General features: G+C 38.2%; 2 protein-coding genes across 2 annotated transcripts; both read left to right on the forward strand.

Annotated features, from left to right (window-relative positions):
- btbd17b (BTB (POZ) domain containing 17b) lies at window positions 1-4,472 on the forward strand. The gene is made up of 3 exons (XM_032588687.1): window positions 1-290; window positions 1,476-1,761; window positions 2,568-4,472. Exons 1-3 carry the CDS (start codon window positions 206-208, stop codon window positions 3,640-3,642), a joined length of 1,446 nt encoding a protein of 481 aa, XP_032444578.1. The 5' UTR covers window positions 1-205; the 3' UTR covers window positions 3,643-4,472.
- A 567-nt stretch (window positions 4,473-5,039) lies between these two features.
- Window positions 5,040-17,644, forward strand: LOC116735977 (dual specificity mitogen-activated protein kinase kinase 6-like). Its single transcript, XM_032588176.1, has 12 exons — window positions 5,040-5,382; window positions 12,108-12,177; window positions 12,596-12,644; window positions 12,736-12,849; window positions 13,012-13,131; window positions 13,212-13,328; window positions 13,426-13,477; window positions 13,578-13,705; window positions 13,888-13,965; window positions 15,222-15,361; window positions 15,597-15,642; window positions 15,839-17,644. Exons 1-12 carry the CDS (start codon window positions 5,364-5,366, stop codon window positions 15,914-15,916), a joined length of 1,011 nt encoding a protein of 336 aa, XP_032444067.1. The 5' UTR covers window positions 5,040-5,363; the 3' UTR covers window positions 15,917-17,644.
- Window positions 17,645-19,335: the final 1,691 nt, after the last annotated feature.

A 19,335-nucleotide genomic window follows, 5' to 3' on the forward strand; every position in this document is an offset into this window, starting at 1 on the left:
CACCAATCAATGGAGTCCGCGGGGTTGTGAGAGATGCGCCAGGGGAAAGGCCAGCGTCCTACATAAAGAGTCCAGGACAGGGAACTGGGCAGCACACCAGGCAGCACACCTTTCTGCTCACATTCAGCCGGTAGGAGAGTGGCGCTGAGAAAGAGAGGAGAGGGGAAAGGACAAAGAAGCAGAGGCAGTGAATAACTGGAAAGAGATGGAGCGCTCATATGAACACAAGATTCCTTGCTGGGTTTATGTGCTCTTCTTTTTACACTTCCACTCAGTCACAGTCAGCGGAGGTAAGATCACAAATGGTTTTAGTGGTTTGCTGTCACTTGAACAAAAATATAATAGCAATATCTTGCATTGTTAAGGAAGGTGAATTGTTCTATTTCAGTCCCGCTTAACCCATGCTGTTACTGGGTAGGGGGGCACAGCATGAGTGTGCGGCTTGATGGATAATTATTTATGCAGCTCATTCTGTTCCGCTCATCCTCATCTCATCGAAGTTCATTTGTCACCTGGCATTAAAACAATAAAAGACACTTTGCAGGCTGTACTTGCTTGTCTGGGGAAATCATTTTTGACAGAGACTGCTGCAGGTCATACTACACAGCTTTCAGATTAGTTTTAATGAGTAACAGTAGTATTTATGGATGAGCCTGAATCAAATTACATCATCTCTTTCCTGCTTAAGTGAACGAAGCAGAGCAGATTTCATCAATAAGTTTGCGTGTGTGGGTGTGCCTACTGTGAAGATTTCATGTTTTCTCACAGAAAGTGAAAATAGTTTATTACATAACAGATGAAATGTGCTGTGTGTACCTAATACAATGCCTTCAGTTGGTTTTCAGGGGGACAGACTGTCACAAACATTTGACAGTGAACATCCTCACACCACTTTATGCTCATCTTGCGTAAAGGAGAAAGGAGACTTTGAAGTTGGGGTTCTTGATTGTAGTGGGACATCTGGAACTCTAAAGGGAGTCAAATGTGCCACCCCTATGTCTCGTTTAATTCCTAGCAGGAGACCAGCAAGGCTGCTCAAATGGAAACTTCACTGACTCTTTCATGTGGGATTCTCCACAGTTTTTTCTTGTGTTCCAAGACAGGCTATAGAACTAGCCATCTGCAAAGGGGCTGCAAACTCAGGGTTCTTTTTGGCTGTGCACCTGGCATGTGAGGTTTTCTGAGTCAGCCACCTGGCTTCTTGTTCCGTCTTTCAATTAACTAGGAGTGTGTGAAGAAAAGCATGTGTAAGCCCGCTTTACACATGGCAGATACCATCAGCTGTGGCTCAGCTGAGGAATTTGGATGTGCTTTTCCAATTATTGCTGAGCCAGTTATGAAGGTTCAAGAGAAAGATGTGCATAATCTACTAAAGCAGTACTGCTAAGTGCAAAAGGTACATCCAAATTTAGAATGGAATGAGCCTGGTTGTGAACTAGTCATTCCCCTACTAATATCCCCCTTTTCTTGCACAGCTCCCCTGAAGCAAGAGGCAGCACTGGACAATGGTGCCACGGTGCTGAATCACTCCATGCATTTGGTGCATCGCATGGAGAACTTGCTGACCTTGGGAAACAGTAGTGATGTTAGCCTGCGGGTGCAAACCATGAACACTGAGGAGGTGAAGGTGATCCAAGCCCACAGCCTGGTCCTTACCCTGCAGAGCGACGTGTTTGAGGAGCTGTTGCTCAGCCGGAACAACAGTGCTCTGGTGTTAATTGAAACATCAGAGTGTGCAGCTGTCTTTGACAAGTTTGTCAGGTAAGGATTGACTTAGTATCTGGGCCTCTGAAGAGCAGAGATGCAACAGTTAGATTAGACGTTGTGGATCATTTTTATTTTAGCAGTAAAATGTGTAGTTGTGGTACAGTAATCTTTTGAATAATGGGACAGATGCATCTATTAATAAAATCAAACTAGAAAGAATTACTCATATGTAATTTACTACTTTGCAAGATGGATTATAATACAGTACCCATGTATTAGTAGTTTTATGTATGTTTAACTTTTACTAGCATAATATTATTATTATCACTACTCTTGAAGAAACTTCCTGGATACTTTACTAACTGCAAGTAACTTCACTGATTTAAGAATACGTAGGTTAATCTAATGTTATTTTCCATCTGCTGAGGCTGTTGAGCCATTTTGTAATTAAACAAATACAAAGCATGATTGCAAAGCACTATATATTGCCATTGGAAGCACTTTATCCTCTTAAAACATAAATATACACACCTTAGTTACTGTTCAATACCTACTGTGGAAAAAGTGTTTTATCTGCTTAAAATTTATTTTGTAATGATATTATGTATTATCTGTAGTTATAAATTTCAGTAACTGTTAAATTGTGTGCTAATGAAAACTTTTTCAGTAAAATTCTCCACACTTATTGGAGAGGCAGAATTTTTTATCTTAATGAGTATCCTAAAATTAAAGTTTTGGGTTGCACATAGTGGGTTTCATTCAGTGACACAGATATCAGAAAGAAAGGTTTCCTAAAACACAGTGTGCTTTACAGAAATAGCTTCTGTCTAACAATATTTTCAAAAATATGTCTTTTTCAGATATTTGTACTGCGGGGACATCTCACTCCGGCTCGATCAAGCCATATCCCTGCACAAGTTGGCAAGCAAGTACCGTGTGTGGGGCTTGCAGCAAGGCCTGACCCAATATATGACTCAACATCTTTCCAGTGATTCGCCCACAGGCCACGTGGTTAGCTGGTACAACTACGCACTACAAATTGGGGACGCAACCCTGCGGGACAGCTGTCTGCAGTACCTGTCCTGGAATCTGTCCTCTGTGCTGCAGAGTGGAGAATGGGGCTCCATTAGTGAAGACCTGCTCCTGTCCTTGCTCCAGCGCTCCGACCTCATTCTGCAGAGTGAACTGGAGCTCTATGAGGCACTGGAGGCCTGGATCAACCAGAACCAGCCAGTTATCTCAACAATAGAGACTGCCCTGAGAGCTGTTCGGTACGGCATGATCCCTCCTCAACATCTCTTCCGTCTTCAGAAGCATTCACCATTCATGGCGAAGCATTATGAGGCCATCCGTGATCTCCTCTATCTCGCTTTCCAGTTCCACTCTGCATCACCGATTCAACTAGCCAAGTACTTTGATGTCAACTGCAGTATCTTCACTCCCCGTAACTACTTGTCCTCATCTTGGGGCTCTCCTTGGATCATCAACAATCCCACCCGTGATGACCGTAGTTTCAGCTTCCAGACCCAACTTGGGCCCAGCGGCCACGACTCCAGCAAGAGAGTGACTTGGAATGCCCTGTTCTCCCCTCGCTGGCTTCCACTCAGTGCCAGATCTACCTACACTGAGCTGGGCGCCATGCAGCCCACTCGCACAGAGGGAGGTCGACCTCGCATCATCGTAACGCCGGCCACCTCCAGCCCCGACTTTGCTGGAGTGAGTTTCCAGAAAACGGTCATTGTGATGGCAAAGCAACAAGGAAAAGTGATTGTTCGCCATGTGTACAACTTCCACCAAAGTACAGAGGAGGCTGGGGATTTCTTGGTGGATGCTGACCTTCAACGCCGTGCATCAGAGTACCTAATTGACAGCTCCCTCTATCTCCATGTTGTGATCAAACCTCTCTACCATAGCTTGCTTGTTGCCAGGAAATAAAAACAGGATTTTTTTTTTGTGATCTCACCCAACCCTTATCTGCCCACACAATCACATGCACATGTTCCAAAGCACACTCATATCACACTATGTGTATGTGTCAGCTCCATAAATTCACACTGTAACATTGTTTCATTCTTTTGTCTTCCAGTTGTATAGCAAAAAGTTAAAAATTAAACTGCAATGCAAACTGTGATTATCACCGTAATTATTAAGAGCAACATGGAATATAGGTTGTAGTATTTCTTGAGGTATTTCAGTAAGTAATAGTTTTTCCTTGAATTAATGAATTTGTGTTGATGCCCATGTTTGAATAGGCCATATTATTTTGCTTTGAAAAATCAAAATAACATTCACTGTTACATGTATGGATTGTTATTTTCTTTGCTGTCAAATATAGATTTGTAGTTCATGGGAGATATTTTGTACATTAATTTATGCACCACTTTGAATTTTAGATATCAGAATGTTTTCTAGGGTTTTAATGTGATGTAGTTTGTCTTGCAAGACTGGAAATGTATGGTTACTGCATTGACATTTTTTCCCTTTTACATTGCTTGTTGATTTAATTACTTTGCATTTTTAACATATGTATTTTCTTTAGCTTTTTGAAAACCCAAGCAGTCTGTGATAATGAAAGAAGAATAAAAGAAAAAGATATATAGCCTCATAAAGGACAATAAAATTTTAAATTCTAGGTGTTGATCTGTCTTTTAAAGTAAGACTTAGTAAGGTCAAAAATATTTGACTTATTTTAAATGCCATTAATTTTGTTTTTCTCTTTTGTAAATCAAATAATAAATAAAAGTTTTGTTTGTTGATAGAAATTGTTTCTAGATAACTCTTTATGTCATTTTTCCTGCTTCTTAAACTCTATGGGTTGGTTGTACAGTTAACAGGTGTATTACCACGTTCATATGTACCAATTACATCTTTCCGTATTATTGCTACATTATGTTATATATGTTTTAAAATTTAAACATATATATTTGTTTACTTATTTATATTTAATTTTTTTCCAAAACTTAAAGTAAAACGTAAAGTTAAACAAAGACACAAAACAATTGTCATAAAGGTTCAGTTTTGTTTTTTAGCAAAAAGTAAGTACAGCCGATACTATAGTAATAATTTGTGAGACAAACCAGTTCACCTTTAAAAATACTAATTTAAAAATGTGATTATTTGTGGGGTAAAGTATATTGTAGCTGAATAAGTTAATGACCCCATACAGCTTCATACAGGGTCTGTTAAAACAGAACACTTTCAATTACAAAGTGAATCTGTAACAATTTTGGGATTTCAAGTTTCATATTCACCCTCCAGTTTCAAAACTTGAGGTTAGTTATTTTACAGCACGGAAACTGCACCTCCCATGAGGCGTAGCACCTGACAGGAAAGACGTCATCACGTCGCTGGAACCCTCAGCTGTCAGACTTTGGCCACCCCGGCGAAGGTTTTGTTAGCAAACTAAGTCGAACTGCTCAGCTTTTTCAAAGTTTAAAGTTGTGCACCTTGCTGCTAGTCGTTCTTTGAGCAGGTTATTGGCGCACTAGACTTGCACTAAGGCAGATTGCCTACTTTTTTTTAATCGCTGCTAGATCTTTGCACCCGCGAAGCAGCGTTCCTGAGCGGGTACAAGAGTAGATGCAGGGAGGGAGGGAGTAGAAAAAAAAGGCAAAAGTCTTTGTGCTTCCCTTCCCCCTCATCAAAGCAAAGGGGAAATGTCTCTATCTAAAGCAGGTAAGGATCTTTTTTATATTGTTTTGCAAGCAGCTGCGCATATTTTTCTCCACCGCCTTGCTGGAAGGGGAGGAAGAACTTTAGCTAGCTTTGTGTAATGTAACCTTGCCAGGTGGAAGGCTAGCTAGCCAACATGTCTTTCCTGCTTTCTTTTTTTTAATCAGTACACAAAGTCTTCAGATACCCTGCAGCTAAATGTTACCAATTTTTTTGCTGTCCCTGACTTGTTAATGGATAGTTTTATTATTTGTGTGGCTAAAGTTGCTCTGTTGAAGTTAGCTAAATATCATGGAGTGTTTTTTGTTCAACTTTAAATGTGAAGGAAATGTAGCTGGAAATCACTACGTTCTCTCTCTTTGATGCTTAATAGGACCACAGGTGTTTTTGTGCTTTTTTTTTTTTTGCACACATTGTGTTCGGCGTACATATATTTTAGCCTCCTGTTTATGAAGGAGCAACTTTATTTTATTTTTTTTTTACTTTCACGGTAATCTTGAATCAACGAGGAAAAAAAGCAAACAAACCAAAAAGAAAGAAACCACTCCTTGGAAAAAGAATCAAGGTTCTTCCTCTGCGTCACACATAGCGTGATTGTAATGATGTCAATTTACATTTCAAGTTCAGCGCTCGTGCTGTTACACAATCATAGCAGCGTTACCATGGTGGGCTGCACGCGCTGGGCGCCGCTCAGGCAGTCAAAGCGCCCCGGCCTGCGGTGGCAGGTTTAGACTTGCAGAAACAATACCAAACGCTGTTTCCCTACTTGTTGATAGTTGACTGGCTGCAAGCACTCTGATCGTCACACAGGTTATGCTGCTGTCTTTTACTGTGCATTTTCTGCGTGTTTAAGAATGTTTAGTTTCATTCAGACTTTTTTTTTTTTTTTTTTTTTTTTTCCTTTTAGAGAGCCTTGAGATCTGTTAGTGCTGAGGCATGCTTAGAGATTGGGTTCTCCCGAACAGTCCTGATAGGGTGGTGTGGAAGATTATCTGCGCATGAGTCATCACTGTCTGTATATGGACCTGCTCTAAGGCTGGTGCTTCCTGATGGTGACTCGCCTCACAGCTATTGACACTTTGATCCCATGTACAATCCAGAAATTCTTGCTCACATTACGTATGTATTTCGGGTATTTTCCACTGAACATTTAGTAAATTCAGAAGAATGCATGCTTTTTTCGATACAACTCACTATGTTTACTGAGAATTTCAAAAAAATTATAAGTCAGCTGTTTTTTTTTTTATACATCCCCACCCCACATCCTGCAAGGAACTACTGTTACTCAGATCCCTTTTTTTGGAAAATGATTATTTGCTGTCATGTGTTGAGTTGCTTGATCAACTTACCACAGCTGTTGCTGATGTCATGCGACCATTGTATCTGGTGAGTACAGATGGGCCTGTTCCTGTTCAGTATTAGCATGAGACCCGATGGGAATGGTATTTAGGCTCAGGTTACGGTGGACAATATAGCAAATATATATCACTTTAAGGGAAAAAAAACTTGATAAGCACAACAGTAGTTGTAGTCATTCATGTGTCACTCTTACCAGTGCGCTCAATGTCTTTTGCATTACATACCTGTCAGGTATACAGTAAATTACAATCTGCAGCCTGAACACACAATGCACACAGCATTCATCCTTTTTTTATGAGCAGATGAAATACTGCTCATAAGTGTCCCATGAGTATCTCAATGACTTTTTAATTTAACTAAATGAAAAGGTCATTTCACAACTTTGATGGAACATTCATAAGCAAACCCCTTAAGTATTGTACATGTATTAAAAAAAGCTAATGAATTACATCACTGATACAGTAACTATGGTAAGATAATTCTGAAACCTTCAGGAGAGGAGGAATTGGACAAGTGGCAGTTGTTGTTGCATTTAAATATGAAATTCTATATGAAGTTCAGAGAGCTTCTTCGTGTTTTCTGGGCCGATGCCTGAAAAAAGGGAGGTGAACTGTTGTTTTTGGGTTTTTTTTTTGTTTGTTGTTTTTTTTGTTTTTGCTGCCCTGCCAAAAATAGATTGTTGCAATGCCTGCTGTCCAATACATGTGATAAACTGGTAACAAGTCAAGCAGACAAACCAGACCAATTCAGCAACATCTAGCTAATTGTTTACTTCCTTTGCATTAGCTGCTGGGTGAGAGGACTTGTAGTGAAGACAAAAAAGATCTTGAAAAGCAAAGCCTTCCTTGTGTCTGTTGTAATACCAAAAGTAGAGCTGCATAAGAAACTTTCAGTGCCATATGGTGGTTAAAATTTCATGTTGTACTTTTAGTGCCATCTACTTGCATCTTCAACCCTACAATCATTGAACACCGTATCCTACTTCAGAGCTCCTTTTGCATGAATTACTGCATCAGTGCAGCGTGGCATGGACATAATCAGTGGACCAACACCAGCAGATGTCATGGCACCCTAAAAATTGTGGAGTACTGTTTAAACTTTACACTGGACTTTAAGCAATGTGAATTCTGTGCCTTTCCACAATTCTTCCATATTTCCAAATGAAATTCAAATTGTACTTTATGCAGAAAAGAGGGCTTTACAACAGTCCAGTTGTTTGTCTCTTTAGCCCAGATTAGAGGCTTCTGACATCTCTGGTTCAGGACTAGCTTGACACAACTGATGCTACATTTGTAGCCATGTGAAGGATTTGTCTATTAATAGCATCTCTTAAAGCGCTGGCTTTGGCCACAGTCCTCTCCTCCCTCAAACGTCTGAATGAATTTTATTAAATAATTATCTGAAGTCTGTTTTTATCCCTGTTGGTGGTGCACCTTTTGTATCATACATTTTCCTGCACAGTGAATGTGTTTTTTAAGAATATGTTTTAACACACAAGTCTATAAAAAAACAGCTTCTTCATCAATGACTACTTGTGGCTTATCCTCCTTGAGGAGGGTGTTGATGACTGTCTTCTGTCAATGACTGTGAAACCTACTGTATTTGTGAGTTTTTACACATGCAAGCCTTAGTCATGAGGCTTACAAGAAATAAAATCTTGGAATTTTCAGCGAATAATAAATCTATATATTTCATACTTTGCGTATTTTTAATTTGACCAGCCAGATGGACTAACTGACATAAATGTCTGCACCAGTGCTGAAAAGCTAAAGCTCTAGAATTGTAGAGGGGATAACTTGCAATGGCGAGGAAAGAAAAGTGTCAAAAGTATTAATATTTGTTTGGGCTGCATGATGAATCTGTCAGGGCCTTTTTGCGTGGAGTTTGCATGTTCTCTTCATACATGCATGGGTTGTTCTAGGTCTTAGGCTTCCTCCCACAGTCCAAGGACATTCATATGGGATTTTGTGGTCCCATCAAATTGCCGTCGGGTTCGAGTTGGTGTGTGATTGGTTGTTTGTTGTGTGTATGAGCGTTGCCCTGTGATTGGTGACCTCTCCAGGGCACACCCTGCCTCTTGCCCACTGGAAATTCACCCTTCTCTGCAAACCCTAGAATGAGTTCAGACCCTGAAACTGTCTGTTATCATGCCCTCTAACATTACATATTAACTATGAGTACAATAAATTATTAGGTTAATTAACTTTAAATTATATTTTTTATAATCATTGTCTGTCTTAAATTTAGATCTTGATGATCATACAATCTTAAAGAAATCTTAATTTAATTGACTGAAACTTGCAGAAATCTTTTAGGTAGCATTGCTCTGTATTTCTGAATGTTACTTTTTTATGGATTTTTTGCTGTTTTAATTTTTGGCCTTCATCCGAAAAAAGTGTTACAAAATCTCTGTGATACAATTAACAGCAGGAAAGAACAATGTGGTCTGCAGATTTATTCAAAGCATTCTTGGTATTTGTGATTATGATTAAACTGACCATTTCAAAATGATTAAAAAACATCCCTGCATTTTAGCTATAAATTTGCAACTGCATTCACCTAAAACCCTTATAGTAACAAATTCTACTCTAAAAATAAAACATTTCCATTACCAGCAAAGGCATCTTACTCCTACAGTTACACTCAGTACTGCAACTGTGCTGCTGAACAGGATCCAATAATTGCATTCAGTCAAATTTCAAATTGTAAATGCATCATTGATGAGTAACAGACTAACTGTGGAAAAATATTTTGGACATCCAAGATAACAATTCTACAAATTCTCATCCCACCACAATAGCAATAAACAATACAGTTATGGCCAATTTCTTTTGTCAGCTGGCTTACAATTCAAGCATACAGTTGGAGCTTGTTGCAGAAAAGCTGCTGTCTTTCGATCATCTACAAGCTGCTGATACTCACTGCAACAACACCAATACTAAAAGCACTTGTCAAATTTTTAAATCCAGAGATTTGAATCAGATCTGAACTCAAAATGCTTGATTGTAGCATCTCTAACTGTTTGGCTCGGTTTTAGAGAGCTGAGTTCTTCCAGCAGAAAGCTGCAGTGAGCTTGGCCTCAGTTTGCCCCTATAGGACTGCATGCAAGCCAAGTGAAATGACATAATGTGCCCCAAAGGGTCCTAATAGTTGTGTTTTGAGCGGATGTCCATTTGAATCGACTGTTAGTCATATCCATATCCCCAGCTTCGGCTGACTGTTTCCTCGACACACCAGGTGCTGAGTTTGCTGCCTTAGAAGAGATACTATTTCTAGGCCATTAATATTTTACAGTAGGCAAGTATTTAGAGTTTATAGTAAATTCATTGAAACATTTAGTAGTCTTGTGGCAAAAAGTTTTCAAAATCCTCGCCATATCTTCATAGAATTTTAATTTTGAATTGCATGTGCAAAAGTCTGTCTGTTGTTCAGGTCTTCTGGAGCCTTTGACTGCTCTTGCTTTAATCCCACACAGAGGAAATGTAAAATCTATTTTTGCCTAAGCATGTGTGAGTAAATAACACTCTCTCTCCCTTCCAAATGAAACTTACCGTAGTCTGTCCGGACACTGTGGGCTTATTTTAGGCTTCCAAAAACAAAACGGATGTGTCTAGGTTTCATTGGTGGTCTGAGATATCTAGAATCTGTGAAAAGAAAAAAATCACTTCCCTTCCAGCTTATTGTAGTAAGCAGGGGTTTACCCACACATACTTCCTCCAAAGCAATGCAATGTGCTGTCACTTAGTCAATGGGAAATGCAGTCCTACAATAATCACAATTACAGTTGTACGTTAGTTTAACTTTAGACAGCACTTTCTAAATGTAAAGCTTCATGCTTGCACACTGAGAAGAAATGCACACTCTTATCAAGAGTGTTTGTTGCAATGAGTCTGGTTTAATTTTTTTTATTTTTTAATCTGTTTGTGTTTAAAATGTTGCAATCTGTTCAGATTTCCCCATTGTGATCGCAACAGGCACACTAAACAGATAATTAGTGTCAAGGAAACTTAAGGCATTCTTTCTGACAAGCTGCCTGTAGCCTGAGTAGCTGTGTCATCCTGGCAGAGACTCGCATTCACTTTTGGGAAGTCCCACAGGCTTCTGGTAAACGGTGTTTATGAATGGATTGCTATCACTCATTGCACAGGAAAGTCTCAAAGCCACTCACATTAACTTACAGTGCTTAACAAACATTAAAAAGGGTATATTATTGTGAAACGGGTGAAAAGAGAACAATAAAATAGAGGATGATGAAGGAAAAACAAAGCAGAATGACTTTTTTTACTTGAATAAAAAAAAAGCTTGTAAGAGAGGAAGGCATGGTTCCCTTTCACCTACCTGTCTTTTACTTCACCAAAAAGCTGACAGTCATTTTCCTTTTAGGTAGGAGAGCACATCAATTCCAATGAACAGTTTATGTCAGATAACTTCTGGTGCTAGTTAATTGTGACTTTAGAAGAACTCCAAAAGAATATAGTGACATTGTTTCTGGTTAAGTTAGTGTGGATAAGTGACCAAGGCATTGTTTGGTTCTAAGCTCTATAATTGCAGTTTGATGTAAAACTGTAATTGTTTTCATAAAGTGAAAAAATGCAACACTGCTAGACAATGTAATAATATGGATTATTACATTCATTGTTTTATATTTTGGCACATGGCAAAAAAGCAAACACTTGTTTTTGATTCTTTTCTTGTTGGTGCAACATTTAATATCTTTTTCCTGTTCTGCTTTTTGGAGAGTGACATGAACATAACTGACTGGTATTAGCCAGTTAATTTGTTGGGCTATCAACTCAGATAGGGTTTCTGTAGTCAGCTTCTTGACAGATAATGCATGTTGCTCATAGCAGCAACTGTTATATTAAAATGGTTTCACTTAATAGTATTTTTCACCTTTGGAAATATTTCCAGAGGTGTTTTGTCTCTTCGAAATGAGAGAGAAGTGTAGTAGTTCACTATTACTGGAACAATGCCACATTTCAGTTTGCTCCATGCAGTTTTCTCCAACAACTCCTTTTAATGACTTTAAATTGCAGAATGGTTTGATGGCAAATATTTGCATTTTTTAACCTAATGTTGTAAAAGTCAATATACCTTGATACCTGTAACTGTACCCTTTTGAGACAAATACCAACACTACCAAAATTTTTATTTAAGACTCATTCTATTAAGGGGGAAAAAAATCAGTTTGGAGTGATGTGGGGTTTAAGGCTTTGTAAATAATAGGTTTGAGAAGCTTTTTTATTAGCTAGCCAGGCTTTGTAAATAGCCAGGTTATGGGATATGCTACTACTGACTTGGTTAATTATTAAACATTTATGTTAGAACTGAGATTATAATGTTTCCTTTACTTTTTGTGTCTTTTTAAGGTAGGAAGAAGAATCCGGGGCCGAAGCTGCCCAAAGATGCATTTTCACCACTGCCTTCTCAGGCTGCAGCGTAAGGCCCTTTTCTTTACACCAGCAACACCAGAACTGCAGAAAAGCTCAGCAGTTCTGTTTGACCCATTGTCTGAAAATGGAGAGATTACGGCAGAACTGCAGATTTACCAAGACACGTCCAATAAAAGTGATAAGTGCAATTTTATTGGATGTCCTAGCAAGTCCAGGATTCTGACTGTTCAGTCAGAGCCACATTGGAGTGGTGTGAATCAAAATCTGTGTTTATGGACACACTTTAGGCTATCTATCAAAGAACAGAGGGATAAGAAAAAGGTGTTGAACTGTAAATATTTCTTATTTTGTGCAAAGGGGGCTAATACTTTTGCAAAACACTTTTTAGTTCTCAAATTTAATATGGTCGGAAGCAGCAGGTAGTCCACTACTTTATTTCATATTTTGCCGTTTTCTGTCGACAGGCCCCCTCGAGACCTTGACTCTAGAGCTTGTGTCACAATTGGAGATCAGGTAAAGCTGCATTTTCCAACATCCTTCTCTTTTGTTTGCTTTCTGTGTTGAACATGTGGCATTGTAACATTGTGCTGGCTCCTCCATATAGAACTTTGTGGTCGAAGCAGATGACTTGGAGCAGATTGAAGAGCTGGGAAGGGGCGCCTACGGAGTGGTGGACAAGATGAAACACGTTCCCAGTGGTGTGATCATGGCGGTCAAGGTAGACAAGAAAGCTGCTCGATTTATTTTCCTTTTATTTACTTGCTTTTGAAACACCGTAAATCATCAGATTTCAGGTTGTAAACATTTGGATGGGCTAATGTAGAGCAAGAAATGCTGGTTTTGAAATCTTGTAGTAAGTTTGTGCTGCTTGTGTCCTCAGAGGATTCGTGCCACAGTTAATACTCTAGAGCAGAAGAGGCTTCTGATGGACCTGGACATTTCCATGAGAACAGTGGACTGCTTCTATACTGTGACTTTTTACGGTGCCCTTTTTAGAGAGGTAACACCTATTACCAAATATTAAGTAAATATTCCAAGGATGTTTGGTAATGGAAGTTTATTAACTTGAATATTTTTCAGGGAGATGTTTGGATCTGCATGGAATTGATGGACACGTCTTTGGATAAGTTCTATAAAAAGGTTTTTCAAAAAGGCCAAACAATTCCCGAAGACATCTTGGGCAAGATCACAGTAGCAGTATGTTCGTCCTTTCAAAACCTCATTCCACCTGAATAAATATGCTTCACAAAATTAGTATAAATCTCAGCATTTTCTTTCATAAATTACTCCACAGATTGTCAAGGCACTAGAGCATCTGCACCATAACCTCTCAGTGATTCACAGAGGTAAGTAAAATGAAGATCTGACTATCAACGATAACAGTTTATAGCTCCAACATGCTCCTTCAATTGTGAACTTTCTTATGTTCTCAACATCTGCTTCCAGATGTGAAGCCCTCCAATGTCCTGATCAACGCTCAGGGCCAAGTGAAAATGTGCGACTTTGGCATCAGTGGCCACCTGGTGGATTCTGTGGCCAAAACAATGGATGCAGGCTGCAAGCCCTACATGGCGGTAAGAGATGGAGAGGGTTGAGGAGTAGGAATGAATTGGACATCAGCTATTGGTCTAGTGTCGCAATACTTCCTAAATGCTAAATGGCTAAAATGTATAACTGTAACTGTGTTCAATTCATATCAAAATACAAAAGTAGCTTAAATATGAGGAAAAAATATATATTTTTGCTATATTTTCAGCCTGAGAGGATCAACCCTGACCTCAACCAGCAGGGCTACAGTGTCAAGTCAGACATCTGGAGTCTGGGCATCACCATGGTGAGTTTTCAAGCTTTGAAAAACCTCATTTAATTACATTCAGTAGGTATCATTGTGATACGATATTAACCAAATGTAGTTTTTTATATATATATATTCTTGCTCTCAAAATATATTGCTTAGTATGTTATAATAAATAGTGCCTTGAAAAAGTGCACATACCATTTTACATTTTTTTTTATAGTTTACAACCACAAACCTTTTTTTGGTAATATACCAATATAGAGCATCACATATCTGAAAACTAGAAGGAAAAATATCTGTGTATTTTTTAATAAAATATTTATCCTCCTTTAGTCAATAAACTGTAGAGCTATCTTTCACTGCATTTTCACTGCGTCTTTTGGGACGCATCTTCACCAGCTTTGCACATATAGTCATGGCTAGATGTGCAAACTGTAAATAGGACTTCTTATAGTTTTCTTTCAAAAATAGTCTTATTCTTGCCACTCTTCTACAAATATAGTCTTATTCTTGCCACTCTTCTACAAATTCCTGATTTGTGGAGTGCATGTCTAATATTTTTCCCAGCAACTGGTTACTCCAACAGATCTGTCTCTGGAGCTCCATCAGTTACCGTGGGCTTCTTGGCAGCTTCTTACTTTCATCCTCTCCATACCGATACAGGCCATACAGATTTTCATTTGTGAAATGTTAAATGTATCCTTTAACTTTCAGTCACAATTGTCTGCTACTTTGGGTCAACTTGTGACATAAAACCCCATTAAAATACTGACAATTTTTTAAGAGTATGAATACTTTAGCTAGACACTATGCTGCACAAAGCTCTCCATAGTTAAAAGTTTGGTAACACTTCAGTAAGGGCGAGTCATTATGACCCTTGAAAATAAATGACATCTTTTTTTTTTTTTGGCTGTCCTTAATATATGGCTTACAGTTTGATATGACTCCTGCTTTGACATTTTTTGATGACTTCTAACCTATTTGCTATATAAAGCATATCTGTTGGGTTGCTTTAAGACATGCATTAATATTTCTTATTCTCTGTAAATATTCCACAAAAAACGTTGCTGAACCAGTTCAAAACGCATAAAACATATTTACTTAATATACAAAAAGACCAATAAAGTGACATTGACAATAAATATTTAGTCTTAAATCACCTGAAATAGTTTTGGTCTCAGATTCCAATAAACATTATTGACTCATTCACAAAAAACTTGACTTTAAAGCATGTCATACAGCCCTGAAATTCATCAGAAACTTAAAGCAGGTTTCTTCTTGCCATTTCCCAGATCGAACTGGCCATTTTAAAATTCCCCTACGACTCATGGGGCACCCCGTTCCAGCAGCTCAAGCAGGTGGTGGATGAGCCGTCTCCACAGCTGCCTGCAGACCGCTTCTCCCCTGAGTTTGTAGACTTCATCTCGCAGTGGTGAGCTTCACGCTGGCAGTCGTGACCACACTCTTCTCTTTTGTAGTTTAACAGAGAACGTAAAGACTCAGAAGCCCAGCAGGGGTCAGTGTTTGCTCTGTGATAAATTGAAGAAATTCAAGTTTCAACACTTATTTATTTGTATTTGTTTTTAAGATGTTTCTCATTTAAATCATAATATACATATAAATTGTTACATTTTATTGTTTGAAAATAATTTTCCTATGTCTTTCAGCTTAAGCAAGAAGCCAGATGAAAGACCAGCCTACACAGAATTAATGGTTGGTATATTTTTATTTTGCTCACTATAAATACAGCACAGTTACTATCTGGTCTTCAGTCTTCCTTGTTTTTGCTCACAAGAGGTCAGACGTTTCCCATTAACCCACCAAGTAGATGTTTGTATTTCACAGTGTCTGTCAGCAAAATAAAACATTTAAGTCCTCCCTCACTTCTTAACCCTTTATTCTCCTACAGAAACACCCATTTTTCACCCTCCATGATGCTAAAGAGACAGATGTGGCCAGCTTCGTCAAGGTCATCCTGGATGATTGATGGGCTCACTCCAGGCTCCACCTCGTTAACCTGGGCAGGACCTGTCATCAGAAGAACCAATGGCCCCACCTGCTCCTTTTTTTTTTTAAAATAAGTAAAAAAGAAAAAAAACCTCACTGGAATGATGGACTCTCGTTCACCCACAGAATGGGAGGGTAACTCAAAGACTTGACAGCAGCTCTGGACAGGGAGAGCGGTGGTAACGTGAACTTTTACGGTCAACTGGAGAGGTTCCATTCACTCCTCTAGGCTTCCTGTGTGGGCAGCTCTCCCGCCTGACAAAATATGAACTTAATCAAATTAGCTGTTTTAATCCTGTTTTTTATTTGCCCCCACCCTCCATCTCTCTTTTCAGAATGACAGAGCCAGCCCATTATATGTTTGTGAAATGTTGTTGATGAATTTCATATGCAAAACCAACAGTTAACGTGTATGTTGCTGTGTGCTGAAAGCTGTATTTGCGTATTTGTTTTTCTTCCTCATAATACAGATTTTATTTTTTTTAATACTCTTTGTGATTGACAAGTGTGAATACTACGGGACTCGACCCTACCATGTCTGATCCACTTCTGCCATGATGTGATTGGTCAGAGCAAGGGCTGCAGCCAGTGGGAGGCTCTGGGGCTGAGTAAAAACTGAATAAAAATGTCAGAGGGTCACCTTCTGGGCAGGCCGAGTCATTCCTGGAGCACCCGATGGTGTGAATGTAAAGCATCCCATATCAACTTCTATCAGAGGCTGTGACCACTCTGTATTCTTCGTCTTTCTCGAGTATCAAAGAGTCAGCTCCAGTGTTGTGATTGTTACTACCTGGAAGTATTCAGGGTTTGCATAATCAAGCTTAAAGCTTTATCTCTTTCTATGTGCCATTTCGCAAGTTGTTCTAATGAAAAAATTGCATTATTAGTTTTTCTTTTGTTTTTATTTTGTGTTTACTTGTTCTGGTTTGTATTTTATTTCATCAATATTTCAAAAGTGCCCGTGCCCATATTTTGAAATCTATAGTCTTTTTGGAAGAGGCATTTATGTGTTTTTGTGTTTTAATTGTTTCAAAGAGCTTATTATGCCTTACAGAGACGGTGTGTTAGGGAAGTAATTTATATGCTGAAGATGTAAATATTATTTCCTTTTTAATGTAACATGACACTGTCCAAACCTGTCACAGTGTAGCTGAATGGTAATCGTTGGTATTAGTTTGAATGCAGTGTGATGGATACACACAGACCGTACTCATATGGCCAGCTAAATATATATCTTTTAGGACTGATGTGCTGTCAAACTCCACTGCTCGGGTTTTCTGTGTTTTCTTCTACAGTATACAGAGATTACCTTGTTTGGAAGGTATTAGTTATTTCTGTCAGACCATACATACTATGCAAAGGCAGTTTTGCTTCTCAGAATCTTCAGAAACCAGTGAAAGGACAACAGCGGTCTGTGCTTCATCTGTCTGTTTTAAGTATAAGGGAAAACTAGCAACACTCTGGAAGCTGCTGTTCTTTAACTCCCCCTCCTATCCCTTTCCAGTTGGCCTTTAAATGGCCAATCCCTTTATGTATAAAAATCTTTTTCTCTCTTTTTTTTTTTTTTACACTGATCACAGTAAGAATGGAACACTTGCTCTACCTCTTACTCCTTCACTCTGTTTGCCACCTTATCATTGGGTGGCACTGACAAACTTGAACTATGGAAAGACAAAAAAATAAAGGCTTTATTGTTCAGTAAAGCTGACAGTAACTGTCATCATTTCTGCTTTTCTTGCAGGGAATTCAGTTTTTCTTTTGCAAAAATTATGTTTCTGCAAAAGATTAAAGTGACATTTAAAATAAAAGTGTCTTGTTTGCCAATACAAATATGTAGATTACAACTTAAAACTTACCTTTTGTAGTACTCATTCATTTTATAATCCCACTTTTCCCCCAAAATACTGAAATGTAATTACAATTTTGAGCTTAGAACTTTCAAACCACTACATATTTGAGATCAGTTGTTTGATGACCAAATTGATAAAATAAAGTTTAAAGGATTTCTATCAGATCAAAGAAAAAAAATGGTTCATCCATAAGAATGAACTTATCTTATTCATCACACCTGATACTATAAAGAAGATGAGTAGCTGCAATGTAATCCATGTAAAGAAATTATATTTTTACCTAGTAAAAGTTATCCTTGTATAACTGAAACTCTACTCCTTCAGTAAATATAAAGACTTTATTTGGTAATTCGTTCAACACCCCACAGGTGTTGGCACCTCTGCAAAAGACCTGTACGAAAGTGTTAAAATGTTTCTTAAATCTTTGACTCTAGATGTTAGTCACAGTTTTGTCTGTTTCATAAGAGTTGTTTATCGTGCTGTCTGTAGAAACGGGATGACCAGCTGTTTTCTGGTTTTTCAGATAAAAACACCTGCGCTGGACTTGAATTCACCTATTTTTCTCCTTTTGAAGAGTGCCTAAGAAACTGGTTCTCATCACAGCAGCTAAGTATAAATAAGAAAGGAAGATGATTACTAGTTAACATTTCTAGAAATTTTAAAAACATTTTATTTCTATTTAAATTAAGGGCGCAAATTATTTCTTAATAGGGTATTTCCCCCCTCAATTTTAAAACTAACTCTGGGGTAAGAATTTTCTTAATTTTGTTGTAAATTATTTTTGTACTTCATTAACATACACGTATTTCAAGATTTAGGTCTTTACAAAGAGTGTAAATCATTCTAGTGGGAACTGTGAATGTCTTGTCACTGAAGCTTTTTGTATTTCAATTATAAAGTGTTTTACAGTTGCACAACAAAATTGTAGATATTAATTTTAGATATTCCTCTCTTTTCTACTTTGTAATAAAGTTAGATCTACATAAAATATATACATTGCTTAGACACAAAACAGTATCTAGTAGTTCAGTGTGTTATTTAAGAATCTGTGTTTTAATTTACATGTATGGTTGATATTGACTTATAACAGAAATCATGTCTTGCCCACACAAATAACCTTTAGTTCACTATTGAGAATTACCTATTTAGGCTATATAAACCTAAAAACGAGACATGATTGTATTAGGTCAGATTTTAAGAAGGGTTGTGAAAACCCAGAGGCCCCCAAGGTGGAGTCGAGTTATATTTGAGGGTGAAATAGGTGAAAGTTTTACATTGTCAAGCTATATTTTTCTTACTGTGAAAACTACATATGTTGCATGTTTTCAAGTGTTTGTTGAAGTTAAGTGGTAGTAGCAGTCTAAAAGCTGTCAATCCACACCGGTTATTGTTGCCGTTTATATAAACGTGCTTATGTAAGTCCGCAGAAGTCGATGCACACTTCTTGGTGGCTTGTTGCTCTTCAGGGCGTACAATGAATGAACTCACTTAGATGTCTATTTCAGTCTTGCTATTATTTCTTCTTTTTTAAGTGAACGTTAACGGCGCA

Source organism: Xiphophorus hellerii, chromosome 16 (genome assembly GCF_003331165.1).
Source record: "Xiphophorus hellerii strain 12219 chromosome 16, Xiphophorus_hellerii-4.1, whole genome shotgun sequence".
Classification (NCBI taxonomy): Eukaryota; Metazoa; Chordata; class Actinopteri; order Cyprinodontiformes; family Poeciliidae; genus Xiphophorus; species Xiphophorus hellerii.

What these genes read in the sequence shown, in the direction of transcription:
- btbd17b (XM_032588687.1), top strand. Translation starts at nt 206, where the DNA reads ATGGAGCGCTCATATGAACACAAGATTCCTTGCTGGGTTTATGTGCTC. An exon ending in CTCAGTCACAGTCAGCGGAG is followed by an intron (nt 291 to 1,475) that starts GTAAGATCACAA and finishes TTTCTTGCACAG; the next exon opens with CTCCCCTGAAGCAAGAGGCA. An exon ending in GTCTTTGACAAGTTTGTCAG is followed by an intron (nt 1,762 to 2,567) that starts GTAAGGATTGAC and finishes TGTCTTTTTCAG; the next exon opens with ATATTTGTACTGCGGGGACA.
- LOC116735977 (XM_032588176.1), top strand. An exon ending in GGAGTCTGGGCATCACCATG is followed by an intron (nt 13,966 to 15,221) that starts GTGAGTTTTCAA and finishes GCCATTTCCCAG; the next exon opens with ATCGAACTGGCCATTTTAAA. An exon ending in CAGCCTACACAGAATTAATG is followed by an intron (nt 15,643 to 15,838) that starts GTTGGTATATTT and finishes ATTCTCCTACAG; the next exon opens with AAACACCCATTTTTCACCCT.